Raw genomic sequence first — 14,792 nt, 5'->3', positions numbered from 1 at the left:
TCCTATTATGGAAAAGAACAAATCAAGCTGCAATACATTTTTACACAAAAGCTACATGCTAGCATGCCAGCTACCTCACCTCAGTCACACATGCAGAGTCAGACACTTGCCAAAAACAGAATAAAGAGATCATAGTATAAGTAAAAACAGATGACAAGAAATGAACTGGAAATGCAACTCTACACATGCAGTGCAATAATGGAAAAACAGAAACATCACAATTTCTCATAAAATAACTAATAAATCAAGAAGTATAAAACATCAATTGTAATAGTAAAATCATATTAATAATATGTATCCGTGCCAGCAGATGGAGACAGAGAAAGTTTAACTGACACTGCTTGATAAGGACTGGTGGCACCTGCAGTTTCTCAATATTTCTCTGTTTCCAGCAGATGGTGGCTTCTGTATTCACCTGCAGTTTCTGGTGATTTTTTAGTCTTTTTCCTTTTCCTTAGGAGCATTTCTCCCAGAGTTTAGGTTCCCTGGGGGAGCCCTTCCCTGTTTGGTTGAGGTAAACGAGCTGGAGGTCGGTGACCTTTTTGTATGCTCGCTCCGGCTCCCATCAGTGAGGTGCAAATTTGATGGTCCAGATCCCTCCCTTCATGAGGCTGCCTAGGTGGCTTTTCAGCTTGGGACAGCTGCTTTTTGCTTTTAGGGCCATCTCTCCTTGCCTTCAGGCTGCGCTGAAGCTGGACAGCTCCCCTCGGCCTTAGGAGAGCAGAGGCCCTGTTATTTTTGGTAAAGTTTATAAAAAAAAAAAAAAAAAAAAAAAAAAAAAGAGTTTCTCAGGTCTACCTTGAGCAGGAAGCAGCTGCAGTGAGGTGGTAAGTCTCTCCTGGGGTCTATGGGCAGTGTTTTCACTATCGGGGCAGCATTTTTCAGGGGATGGTCTAGTGCTCTGGGGTTAGCCGCGTGCTATGGTTCGCGGTTGGGCCTGCCATGCGTGTGGCATTCCTGCCTGCCTCAGCCGTCTCTTTCTCTGCTCGGCGTGTGTATCAGGTGGTGAAGGGCCTTCTTTTTCCCCTCCACCCATGAAACGCTGGCGCGTCGGGCCTCCTTCCGCCACCCATATTGTTGCTGCTGGGGACGGTGTTTCCTGTCTTGGCCCTTCTACCTCGGCCAGCATGGGAACAGTGGCCATTTTAGGCTTCCCGGCAGACTTGACAGCGTTTCCGGGGGGGGGGGGGCTGAAGGACTCCCCCTCCCCACACAAATTTCCCCAGTGCACCCGGGCCCTGTGGGGGGCAAGGGAGTCTGGATGAGGTGCTGCCGGTGGATTTAGCTTGGTCGGGGGGGCCTGGGCTATGGGGTCTGCAGCCTGCAGTTTCTCCCCTGAATTTATTTTACTGTTCCACCCCGCTTTTTTGGCATAGCAGGAAGGATCAGAACTTCAGCAGGTGGGAATGGCCCCTCCTCCTCCCTCCCCAGCCGTTCAGGCAGCTAGGTCTGGCTCTGTTTGTTCGCAAGGTACTTTAGCCCCCTGGGTTCAGTGTTTACTGGGGCCACCACACTCAGACGGAGAGATGGGAGGTTACGGAGGCTCCTCGGAGACTCCTGGGGATACAGGGCTCCCCTTGGAGGGGGTTCTGGCCCCTAATCATGGGACAGACGACCCGGATGGTGCGGACTCGGATGCTGTCAATCCAGATCCGGGGGACGATGTGGCTGTTATGCCACGGGGACGATCCCAAGATTCTTCGTTTGTTTCGTTGGGAGGAATTGACCCCCTTGATTATGCTGGTCCTCGAGGAGCTCAGTTTGAAGCTCCCTCAGTCAGATTTGGACCTAGATGGAGCAGACCCGTTTCTGGATGGGACTTGTAGTCCTCCCTCGTCTTTTCCCTACCATAGGTCTGTGCAGAGGATGGTGGACCAAGAGTGGAATTCTCCGGCCATGGGCTTTCAGTTGGCCAAGCTATGTCGAAGCACTTACTCAAGCAGACATTGGAGCTCGTTGCTATGCCGAAGGTGGATGCTGCGGTATCGGCTGTCACCAAGAAGACGACTATTCCAATGGCGGGGGCCGCAGCTTTAAAGGATGTCCAAGACTGTAAGCAGATCTTTGAGGTTTCTGCTTTGAGCCTTCAGGCGACTATTTGCTCCAGCTTCATGCAATGAGCATGCTTGCGTTGGGTACAACAGCTGCAAGGGGACCAAGCTAACCCCAGCGTGGACGCTGGTCTTGGGGAGCGCTTGGAGACCTTAGTGGCGTACGTAGCTGACGCATTGTATGATTTAGTGCAGGCCTCGTCTCGGCTTCTGTGGTGTTGGCCAGGAGATTGTTGTGGTTGCGGCACTGGTTGGCAGATGTTTCATCCAAATCTCAGTTGGGTTCCCTGCCATTTAAAGGCCTTCTTTTGTTTGGAGAGGACCTCGAGCAGTTGATAAAACAAGGGACAACAAGATGTTAGGAATTGTGGATCCTTGGCCCGAGGTGGGGTTGTTGCTACCTGAAGGGTTGGGCCCCACAGGTCCCCACCGTCAGGAGGTGAGGCTGGCTGGGAACAGAGGCAAGCTGGAACTTCGCTTGTACCGACCCTCGTTCCCTGCAGGTTGAACATTTGGGTGCCGGGGCCAGCAGGACTTAGGAGCACCTCTGTGTGGCTGGTCCCGGAGAGGGTAGGCGAGTGGGTGCAGACAGTGTTGAAAAGGATAGACACAGTTTGAGACAGAAGCACTCTTGGAGGGAGGAGGAGAAGAAAGAGTCTCAGGGAGTGCAAGGCCACTGCGACTCTGAAGGGAGTAGAGCAGGACCACGTTGAGAGTGGCCTCGGGATGAGGAGGTGCAGGTGCAGAGACATGAACTGTAGTATGCTGAGCAAGGACTAGAGCGGGAAACCCGCTGAAGCTGATGTCTGGAAAGTAGCAGCGAAGGGGGGGTGCCCCGAGGAGTGGGGCGCCAAGACACAGTCAGATGGAGTACTGCGCTGAGCCCAATCTTGAAGAGAACAGGCATTGTAGTAATCCACAAGGAGAAGTGCCATGGGGTCCCCAAGGAGCAGAGGGCACTGCGGAAGGGACTCACAAGTCAGATGGCGCTGAGCCTGGCCCCAAGGAGCGGGAAGCGCTAGAGAGAGTCCAGGTGAAGTAGCGCTGAGCCAGGGCCAGCAGAGCGGGAGGCATTGAGGGAGTGTCCGGGTGAAGTGGCACTGAGCCTGGCCCCGATGAGCAGGAAGCGCTGAGAGAATCCAGATGAAGTAGCGCTGAGCCAGGAACCGCGGAGCGGGAAGTGCTGAGAGAGAGTCTGGGTGGAGTGGTGCTGAGCCTGGCCCCAAGGAGCGGGAAGCATTGAGACAAAGTCCAGGTGAAGTAGTGCTAAGCCAGGACCTGCGGAGCGGGAAGCACAGAGAGAGTGTCCAGGTGAAGTGGCACTGAGCCTGGCCCCGAGGAGCGGGAAGTGCTGAGAGAAAGTTCAGATGAAGTAGCGCTGAGCGGGAAGCACAGAGGCAGGAACCCGGAAGAAGCGCAGAGATCCAAACAAGTGGTCCGTGGAACAGGAAGGGGCACCTAGAAGGAACCAAGGAACTCGTTGCCAGGTTGGTTAGTGGTGGCTGGAGGTGAAGCTTAAGTACTCCGGGCCAGTGATGTCATCAGCCTGGGACGAGCCTGGAGTTCCCGCCATTGGCCCTTTAAAGGGCAGACAGATGGCACACGCATGCCTAGAGGTCTAGGATCAGAACGCTGGTTGGCGGCATCCCAGCCACCACGTGGAGTGCAGGGACCAAGAAGAAACGCAGTGGTGGCAGCTGGCCACTGCCATGAGAGTACCGGGGGTAGAGAACCAGGAATGACATGACGTGAGTTGAGCCTGCCATGGGTGGCTGTGGCCGACGATCATAACAAAGGTCCACAAGTTGCCAAAGGATAAGCCTAAGTCCAGACAGTCTTTCAGTCTCAGGCCCTGTTAGGAATTATGGACCCTTGGCCCAAGGTGGTGTTGACGCTACCTGAGGGTTTGGGCCCCACAGGTCCCCACCGTCGGGAGGCGAGGCTGGCCGGGAACAGAAGCAACAGGAACTTCACCAGAACCGGCCCTCGTTCCCCACAGGTTGAGCCCTTGGGTGCCAGGACCGGCTGGTCTTAGGAGCACCTCTGTGTGGCTGGTCCTGGAGAGAGTAGACGGCTGGGAGCAGAGAGTATGAATGAGGTTAGGTACAGTCCAAGACTGAGGTACTCAGTGAGTTGAGCCTGCTGCGGCCGTCCACGGCCCATGGCCATAACAGGCCCATTTCCGAGAAGGCGGAAGGCCTAGACATGTGAGGGGGGCAACAGCCCCACAGAGGCAGTTTGCGGGCTGTGGTCAGTCCTGGGAGCAGACATTTTGAGGAGCTCGGAGGCCCTTTAGAACCCCCCACCAGAAGTGAGGCCCTGTGGACAAAATCCTCCCAATGAGGCGAGGCTGGCCCACTCCGTCGTTCCCTTCTTAGGGGAGCATCTAGCACTTTTCTACGAGGAGTGGGCCAGTCTCACTCAGGATCAGTGGGTCCTCTCGATCATAAGAGACAGTTACACTTTAGAATTTGCTCGTCCTGTCTGCGACTTCTTTTTGGTCTCCCCATGCAGTTCGTTGGCAAAGTGACGCGCAGTTCAGGAGACCTTGGACAGGTTGCGGGGTTTAGAAGCCGTGGTGCCAGTTCTCCTGGAAGAATGGGGCACCGGGCAGTACTCCGTTTATTTCATGGTTCCCAAAAAGGGGGGCACTTTTCAGCCTATTCTGGACCTAAAAAGAGTAAATGCAGCGCTGAAAGTCCCAAGATTTTGCATGGAAACCCTAAGGTCGGTGATTGCGGCAATTCGCAGTTGGGAGTTCCTAGCTTCCTTGGATCTAACGGAGGTATATCTTCATATCCCCATTTGTCAGGATCACTAATGTTATCTGAGGTTCATGATTCTAGGTCAACATTTCCAGTTTCAGGCCCTTCTCTTTCGGCCTAGTCACGACGCCGTAAACCTTCACCAAGATCATGATAGTAGTGGTGGCGGCCTTGCAGCGCGAGGGTGTTCTGGTACATCCTTATCTTGATGATTGGCTCATCAGGGCAGAGTCGGAGGCCAGTTGTCACTCAGCGGTCAGGAAGGTCATTCAACTCCTTCAGTCACTGGGCTGGTGGTGAATTTCGCCAAGAGCCATCTCAACCCGAGCCCGGTTCAATACGAGCATGTTCTTGATGGACAAGAGAGCGAACAAATTGCAGTCACAGATCCACCATCTACTGGCATTGTGGATGCCCAGAGCTTGGGATTTTTTGCAGGTTCTGGGATCCATGGCTTCCACCCTCGAGTTGGTTCCCTGGGCTTTTGCACATATGAGACTTATGTCAAAGAAGCAATTACAGTTTGTCGATACATAGACATTCCATCCTGTATCAAGTGTTATAACTGCCGGTTTTCTCAAGGTTAATAAAGTTCCTGGTATTATCGGAGTTGCACCACCCTTACTCAGTAGGATGTTAGGGTCCTCAATCAAATCAGTCATCGGAGTAGCCAAGGGAAGCTCCCCAGGAAAAAGAAAAGTTGAAACTTCAGTGGTAATTTCCCCCAACAGCTGCTGCAGCGTCAGAAACAGCCCCTGTGGTCTTCACTTCCTCTCCCTGCAAGACTGGCACTCCCCTAGCTCCAAACAGGGAGGCCGGAGCTGGCAAAGAACTCCCAGGGATCAGCCCATAGGGAGGGGACGGTGTTGCTGGCACACCAGGGCTGAGGAAGATCTCCTCAGCCAGCGGGGGTGGCGTTTGCTCCATGCCAACTCCCGCAGCGGCCCTCGCTCCCAGCAATATCAGCACGGAGGAAAAGAAACTCTCAATCTTCTGTTGATTTGATTCCATATTAACAGGAACAGGTAAGTTCTCATGGAGTTTTACCTTACGTTTAGTATGAGGCATTGTTCGAGGCAGAGGCAAACACTAACTAAAGCAATCGAGGGGGAAAGAGCTCTGATCTTGCTCCTCATGCATAAGCTCTTATTTTCTTCTCTTCCCATTTTTCTCTCAACTGCAATATTACGTTCTTGGCATTAAAAAAAAAAAATGATTTTTTTATTTTATTTGGAGAAAATGTCCACAGAGGGTAGCTCTGCTAATTATTTTTCTTTTTTTTTTTTTTAATTATCTCTTTATTAAGATGTTTTTCAATGATACAATGTATACTATTGAAGAGAAAAACAGCATAATGGTATCATAGTAAAACATAATAATCCCTATTACACTTCATAGGAAACTTATAAATACCATCATTACATCCCATAGCCCTCAATACAGTGCAGGAGATTCACCCTTTGAGACGACTAAACAAAGGAAATAGGTAACAATAACTACTAGGTTACAGAAAGCTCTAGAAAAGAATTGTAAAATTTAACTGAACAGTATATCCTTTATGAGGTTACTCATGCTCTGGAATCAGGCTACTCTCTGATCTCACAGTCACTATCATTTATAAACTTTTCCAGCTGGAACGGTTGAAAGAAAGTATAAATTAACTCTTTAAATTTAACAAGGCACTTGCAGGGAAATCTGAGAAAAAAATGCGCACCCAACTGTACTACTCCTGATTTTAACTCTAAGAATTGTTTTCTCCTTAGCTGAGTTTCTTTGGCAAAATCAGGGAATACTTGAACTCTCATACCCATAAATAACTTAGTTTTATTACGAAAATAGTATCCAATCCCTATCAGAGTCCAGCAGGAAAGAAATTATCAAAGTTGCTGGTTGGGCCTCTTCTTCCGCCGATGTTCACGAATCTCAGATAAGTTCAATGGGGACAACATTTGCATTTCTCGACCTTCAACTGGTATATTTTTTCTCATAGGGAGATAATAGATCTTTGATAGAGGAGGTAGCGTGGCTTGTTGCAATTTCAAATTTTCCATTGCATACTTAGTCCACATTTCTACAGGAGAAACAGTAATTTTTAGGAAAATTAATTAGCCTCAAGTTCATGCTTCTCATTTGATTTTCCGTATTTTCTACTTTCCTTAAGAAATATAAGTTGTCTTTTACCATTCCAAGATGTTGCTTTTTCACCTCCCCTATTTCTGTTTTTAATGTGTCCACTTGCTTCTTATTTTCTACAAATTCTTCTTTCAGTTTTAATATTTGTGGCTCCAACTGACTCAGTTTTTTTACTATAGGTCTTATTTGTAAAGAAACGTTCTTATTTAGAGTCTCAATCGCCAACCATATGAATTCCAATGAGAAAATCTCTGGTCTTACCATCAGGACCAGGTCCGTCTCAAACTCCTGCAACGAGCCTTCATCCATATCTGTTCCATTCTGCCAGGAAGCAATCCGTTTCCCAGCATGAATTTTTCCTCGTCGAGTTTCTCCTCCATCTAACCCTGTAGCTACTGGTTGCTCCAAGCTGTTCGGAGCTTCCTTCACTCCTCACAGAGCCCCCTCCCTGGCGTGACCCGAAAGCTGCTTCAGGTGGGTCAGGTTAGTCATCAGACATGCGGCAGGGGTTCTCAGGAGCTGTTCTCTCCGCCGGGGACAAAGATGTTGTTGCGTCAAGGAGAATGCCGGATGTTGATGCGTCCCATCGGCTGTCCTTCAGCGACTCCTCTCTCAGTGTTCCAATTCCTCGGAGGATGTGTACGTCCATCGGCCCACGTATAGTGTCCAGTGAGGAGGCATCCAGATTCAGCCTCTCACGGGCTCTCCGTTTTTGCCCAGAGTGCGGCATAGACAAACATTTCCAGGTAAGAAAGGAGAGAGACGCACACAGACCCTCTCTCTAGAGCGCCATCTTGGATCTCCCTTACACTACTAATTCTTTTTCAACCCAAGTTGTGAGGAGGTCTTAGAGTTCCCAATTTAATTTGGTATTTGGCACCCCCCAATTTAGGGCACTGATTAATAGACATAGGAAGAAATCTGTAAAGCAATGGGCTCTGTTAGAACAAGCTTTAGTAGGTGCCTCTCCAAGAGGATTTTGGGTTGCTACAGTATCATGTTTCCCATTTACATTACAAGTGACCATAAGAGTTTGGTCTCCATGGAGATCAGTATTGGTTGGTAAAGGCTTTTATTTCCATCTTACTCATCTTTTTCACAATACCACCTTTCCAGCAGGATTGTGTTCTAAGGTATTTGCTCTGTGGCTGGCTTTGGGTATCTTTTGCATTGAACATTTTTTTAATCAGAGGGATTTTTTGACTGCTGCTGCTTTAACAGATAAATACAGCCTAGGGGGATGTGGATTTCCTAGCTTATGCACAACTTAAACATTTTATAGATTCTTTGCTGTGAGCAGATACCCTACGCCAGACCAGATCTTCATTCGAAACCTATTGTCAACAAGCAGATACCTTACGTGGCATGATTTCCAAAATCTATAACCTTCTTAATGGCAGATTAACTGAAGCCTTTAAACAATTACGTGATTGGGACGCAGATTTGGGGCATCCTTTGAATAGGGAGGACTGGACTTCTGTCTTCTTGTATCCTGGCAAATGCTCTATATCAGCTAACCTACAAGAGAATTGCTATAAATTACTATATCGATGGTATTTGATGCTAGTTCGATTACATCGTTTATTCCCCAATGTGTCAAATACTTGTTGGAGAAACTGTGGTGGCATTGGCACTTTTTTTCATATATGGTAGCAATGTGAGAAGAGAGTTTCTTTTTGGAAGCAAATTACAGAGTGGCTCTCACAGCTCGTAGAGGTGAAGGTTCTTGTTGATCCCCGTCATGTTTTGCTTAACCTTCCAAAGGTCAATTTGAATAAGCATTTACAATGTTTTCCCAACAGGTGTTCATAGTGGCCCATTGTGAGTTTTTCACTTTTTGGAAACGGGCAGAGGTTCCTTCTGTCTTACTGGTGACCCACCGCTTACATGGATATTATTGATTAGCTCATCTCACTGCTCTACAGCATAACAGATTGCCAATCTTCAAGGCAACTTGGGGCCCTTTTATAACATGGCTTAGAACCCTTGATTGAGCAGTAGTTTGGGGCTTGATGTTCCCTTGGGAGGTGTTATTCCTTCATTCATTTTTTAAAGTTTTTTCTTATATTTGTGCTTATTGTATAATTGTTTTGGTTTCTAACCTCCTGCACTTTAGGTATGCTGCTTATCTTATCAGACGCTGTATTGTAGTTGTTCTAGCTTTCTTCTATGTAAGTAAATGATGAACTCGTCATGCTTTGTGTGTGTGTGGGGGGGGTTATATATATATATATATATATATATATATATATATATATATATATATATATATATGTGTATGTGTATATGTATATATACATATACACATACATACACTTGAGAAGAAACTGGATGCATTTAAGTACATGTTCTGTTTTTCTATGTGTTTATATCGTGTCATCCCATAAACACATTTCAATTTAAAAAAATATTACATATGAGTTTTCATGATTCACTAGGTCCCTTCCTTCAGATATTTCATTTCAATCCACAGCTTTAGAAGATCCTTAAATTTTGCTCTTGCAAACTGGACTGCAATTCCATGCACTAGCTAACTACCAATGGCACAGAGGCTTTGCATCAGAGGCCACAACTTTGACAAACTAGATTTGATGCTGACCAGGCCCCACAGAAACCCACATTTTACAAAGCAATTTAGAAAAAAACCAGACAGATTTCAAAGAGTATTGCTTTAGTCACAAATTAAAATGTTTCCTCTACACCAAATACAAAATAAAAAAAAATGCATACAAAAATGAAAATTATTCTTTTGAAGGAAATCCAGTTCAAATGTAGAATCTGTACATCTGCCATTAGAATGTACATTCACTTCTGTTGCATGAAGACTCCAAAGATATCACATTAAAAAGGTAGAACAGCATGTGACTTAGACAGCTTGCTCCTCTTGAATAGGCTGACAATTATGGGCTGAGTTTTATATCGGGCAATCATAGACATGGATTTCCTGGTCATCTCCAACAGAAACAATCTTGGAACCATTTCCATTGTACTGAACACCCCAGACCTGTGGAGAGAAATACAACAATTATATTGTATCCACAAAGACAGCTCTATCCAGCTTGAATTCAGACTAGCAGAAAAAGATTTTAGCCCTAGTTACAGAAGATCATCATACTGGAGAAAAAACCTGTGTCAGAGGAGATGCCACCCCAGCTTGTTTTCATGTTAGAATGCCAGCTTCTACTATGGGAAAATTATATCCTTTAGCAGTAATTATTAAGCTTGATGTTTTAAGCGCACTGAGCTATTGATCATGTCTGTATGTATGTTGGTTTTATGTCTCACTGATTTTATGCATGTTATTGCAATATTTGAAATCCACCTTGAACACTATATCTACTTGTGAAAGAGCAGAATATAAATTAATAAATTCAAATTTTTTATTACCAAACTATCATCTTCAGGAGGGCATTCTATTTTTTTTAATCATTTACATTTTGTGTTAAACACAGAAGACACAATAACCACCACAAATTAAGTTATATATGAATACTGTTCAACACAGAATTATCAATCTCCAATCCCAACCCTTCCCAACTCACCCACACTAATAATATAAAGAAGGGGAAAAAATACAGGTATCAACTGAAAAAGCGTAGCTATGTATAAAACAACAAAGTGTTCAGAAACTCCAGGATACAAAAGTTTAATCATTACTGCTATTGAAAGTAATGATTTCTCTCTATGTTTCTATCATTATTACATCCTAGTCCTGTATCTAAGGCTGATCCTTTTTCCATTGTATAAATTGTGACCATACTTTCTCAAATTTGGAAATTTTATGATTCTTGAAAGCAGTAATCAGGTTCAATCTGTAAATTCTATCTATATACCCTGTGGGTTGCTGACATCAAGGGGCCATCTGGATTCTTCCATTAAAAACATAAGAACATGAAATACTGGGTCAGACCAAGGGTCCATCAAGCCCAGCATCCTGTTTCCAACAGTGGTCAATCCAGGCCATATGAACCTGGCAAGTACCCAAAAACTAAGTCTATCCCATGCTACTGTTGCTAATAATAGCAGTGGCTATTCTCTAAGTCAACTTAATTAATAGCATGTAATGGACTTCTCCTCCAAGAACTTATCCAATCCTTTTTTAAACACAGCTACACTAACCACATCCTCTGGCAACAAATTTCAGAGTCTAATTGTGCGTTGAGTGAAAAAGAACTTTCTCCGATTAGTTTTAAATGTGCCACATGCTAATTTCAAGGAATGCCCCCTAGTCTTTCTATTATCCAAAAGAGTAAATAACTGATTCACATTAACTCGTTCTAGACCTCTTATGATTTTAAACACCTCTATCATATCCCCCCTCAGCCATCTCTTCTCCAAGCTGAAAAGTCCTAACCTCTTTAGTCTTTCCTCATAGGGGAGCTGTTCCATTCCCCTTATTTTGGTCACCCTTCTCTGTACCTTCTCCATCACAACTATATTTTTTTGAAATGCTGCGACCAGAATTCTACACAGTATTCAAGGTGCAGTCTCACCATGGAGCGAATCAGAGGCATTATGACATTTTCCGTTTTATTCACCATTCCCTTTCTAATAATTCCCAACATTCTATTTGCTTTTTTGACTGCCGCAGCACACTGAACCGATGATTTCAATGTGTTATCCACTATGACGCCTAGATCTCTTTCTTGGGTGGTAGCTCCTAATATGGAACCTAACATTGTGTAACTATAGCATGGGTTATTTTTCCCTATATGCATCACCTTGCACTTATCCACATTAAATTTCATCTGCCATTTGGATGCCCAATTTTCCAGTCTCAGAAGGTCTTCCTGCAATTTATCACAATCTGCTTGTGATTTAACTACTCTGAACAATTTTGTATCATCTGCAAACTTGATTACCTCACTCGTCGTATTTCTTTCCAGATCATTTATAAATATATTGAAACGTACGGGACCCAATACAGATCCCTGAGGCACTCCACTGCCCACTCCCTTCCACTGAGAAAATTGTCCATTTAATCCTACTCTCTGTTTCCTGTCTTTTAGCCAGTTTGTAATCCATGAAAGGACATCACCACCTAACCCATGACTTTTTACTTTTCCTAGAAGCCTCTCATAAGGAACTTTGTCAAACGCCTTCTGAAAATCCAAATATACTACATCTACCGGTTCACCTTTATCCACATGTTTATTAACTCCTTCAAAAAAGTGAAGCAGATTTGTGAGGCAAGACTTGCCCTGGGTAAAGCCATGCTGACTTTGTTCCATTAAACCATGTCTTTCTATATGTTCTGTGATTTTGATATTGAGAAATCTTTCCAACTTTAGCTGCCATAATTAGTTGTAGTTTGGGAGAAGTTATCAAATCTAAACCCATTACGCCTTTTAAAAAGGAATATATCTTGCCCCAAAATACCATAAAAGGACATGATCACCACATATTATAGACCTGTCTTCCCGGCATTTATCATAAGCATTTGGAAATGGAATGTGTAATCTAGTATGTAAGAAGGAAAGATCCCATTCATTTTCAGTTATTTCAATTCCAATATCCCTTTCTCAAACAAGGATATGAGATGGAGCCTTAGGCAAATCTCTATTCAGAAAGTTATATATCTTTCTGATGATTTACCTTAATTAATCCACCAAATTACCTTACCCTTCAAGTAGAGTCTTGCCCTTCAGCAAGTCATCCCAAATCTGCCTTGACAGTAAGAAATATCTAATTTGAGAATAAAGAAAATAGCACATAGCCTTCTGTTTTAGTTGATCTCCCCAACTCTCAAACTTTTTCATCCCCTTCCCATCCCATAAATGCTCCATCAAACATAAACCGCTTTCATAACAATACTGGTAACGTTTCCACTCAAGGCCTGGAGAGAAATCAGTGTTGCGGTATAAAGCAGAACAATAAAAACAAATATCTACGTCCCACCAATTCAGATGGCTAGAAAGACCAAAGATGCAAAGGAGAAGAGTACCGTAATTGGTGGAAATATGTTTAGCGGTTCCAATTCCTCTTTGTTTGCCAAACCATTATCTATAAAGGCATATTGCCCACTAGTGTTTGTTCCAACTTAACCCAAAGTTTACTGTCTCTCTTTCTATGCTAATCTATTAGTGCTCTCAGCTGGGAAGCAACATCGTACCAGATAATGTTTGGTGTTCCCAAGCCTCCTTTCAATTTTGATAAAAACTTTACTTTTCGGGACTATCTAGGTGGTCTCTTTTTTCCTTATAAAGCCAAATAGTTTCTTCTGCCAAAGTTTAAACATAGAATTAGATATTGAGATTGGAACAGAAAGCATCCTAGGTAGAATATTCATCTTTATCGCAGCTCAACATCCCAACCATGACAGGCTAATTCTGTCCCATTTTTCCAAGTCACTCATAATATTTTTTATCAAAGGGATATAATTATGATTAAATCACTTAACTTTGCCCCTATACGAATTCCCAAATATTTTATGTTCCTCCTTGCCCACTTAAAGGAGAATTTTCTCTTCAAATTGGGGATATGATTGGCTGGGACTAAAATATTCAATACTTCAGATGTATTGAGGCTCAATTTGAATCCCAAAACCCTGATAAATCTATATAATTCTTTAACTGTCTCTGAGAGAGAATTTTCAGGATTTGTTAAAGTAAACAGGATATCATCTGCAAATAATGAAAGTTTATAAGTATCCCCACCCACTTTGACTCCCTGTATGCAATCATTTTTTATTTGTATTGCAAGAGGTTCCAAAAATAGTGTAAAGAGTAAAGGGGAAAGCGGACAGCTTTAGTGAGAACCCCTTGCTACTTTGAAAAGGTCTGTGTATTCCCTATTCACCTTTACGTAAAGCTGAATTTTTTCATATAATTTTCGAATCCAGTTTACAAAAAGAAAGGCCAAATTTCATTCTCTCCAAAAGTAGTAAACAAGAAGGCCCAGTGGACCATGTTAAAGGCCTTTTCCACATCAACTGACAAAAGGAAGGCTGGTGTTCTCTTTGCATGCACCAGACTAGATCTATTATCTTTCTTATGGTGTCCGCTGCCATCCTATTAGGAATGAAACCAGCCTGACCTTGATGAATCAGTGTAGCAATACCCTTATTCAGTCTGTCTGCTAACACTTTGCCAAGATTTGAAGATGTATATTAAGAAGGTAAATAGGGAGGAAGAGACATCACGGTCAGCGATGGCTGCCTGATTCCGGAGCTCCTGAACCAACCACAAATAGTCTCTCCCCATCGGCCCATCCTGGTGCAGATCTGCGTGCATAACCACTGTAGAAGGCTGCCCATAGTTCTGTAATGGCAGCCCAACGCAAAAAAATTGACCTGCAAAAATTCACATTCGTTGCCGCTCGGATGGTGAGATGCAGAACGCACACGCGGCTGTGGAAGTGAGCAATTTCATCAGCTGGTTTGGGGAGCTCCGTGGTGACATGGAGTACCTAAAATGGGAGATACACAGTGTTATGGCCGAGATAAAGGGATGTAGCAGCCCTGGGAAACAGGGTGGAGGACACAGAAAACCGCCTGGAGGATCAAGCTTCTGAACTCAATAGCTGTAAAGTGGCCCAGAATAAATTGTTGTAGGCTAATACTGACCCCATGAACAGAATTGAAGACCTGGAAAACAGGTCTAGAAGAGCTAATCTTAGGTGTCAGGGGTCATCTGAATCCCCCGAATTTATCAACTGCAAACACATTGTGGCTAGCATCTGTGCTCAGATCCTGCGCTCTGAATCTCTATCAGTGGATGCGACAACTATCAAGCTGGAGAGGGCTCACCGTGCGCTGGGAGCGGTCCACAACAACAGGCTCAGAGATGATATAGCCTGTTTTCACAGTTTGCTGGCCCCGGTACCCAAGGGCTCAACCTGAGGG

General features: G+C 44.6%; 1 protein-coding gene across 4 annotated transcripts in view; it reads right to left on the bottom strand.

The window, feature by feature from the left end:
* Positions 1–9,599: 9,599 nt before the first annotated feature.
* WDR61 (WD repeat domain 61) overlaps positions 9,600–14,792 on the bottom strand; it is a 43,208-nt gene continuing 38,015 nt past the window's right edge. For all 4 annotated transcript variants that reach the window (XM_029594697.1, XM_029594700.1, XM_029594698.1 and 1 more), the window contains one exon: positions 9,600–9,953. In XM_029594697.1, the coding sequence (XP_029450557.1) occupies positions 9,864–9,953 (90 nt within the window). In that variant the 3' untranslated portion in view covers positions 9,600–9,863. The remainder of the gene's footprint in view (positions 9,954–14,792) is intronic.

The sequence above is a fragment of the Rhinatrema bivittatum genome, chromosome 3, assembly GCF_901001135.1.
Source record: "Rhinatrema bivittatum chromosome 3, aRhiBiv1.1, whole genome shotgun sequence".
Taxonomy (NCBI): domain Eukaryota; kingdom Metazoa; phylum Chordata; class Amphibia; order Gymnophiona; family Rhinatrematidae; genus Rhinatrema; species Rhinatrema bivittatum.
The sequence above is the reverse complement of the archived record's forward strand: the minus strand, read 5'-3'. Positions and strand labels throughout refer to the sequence as shown.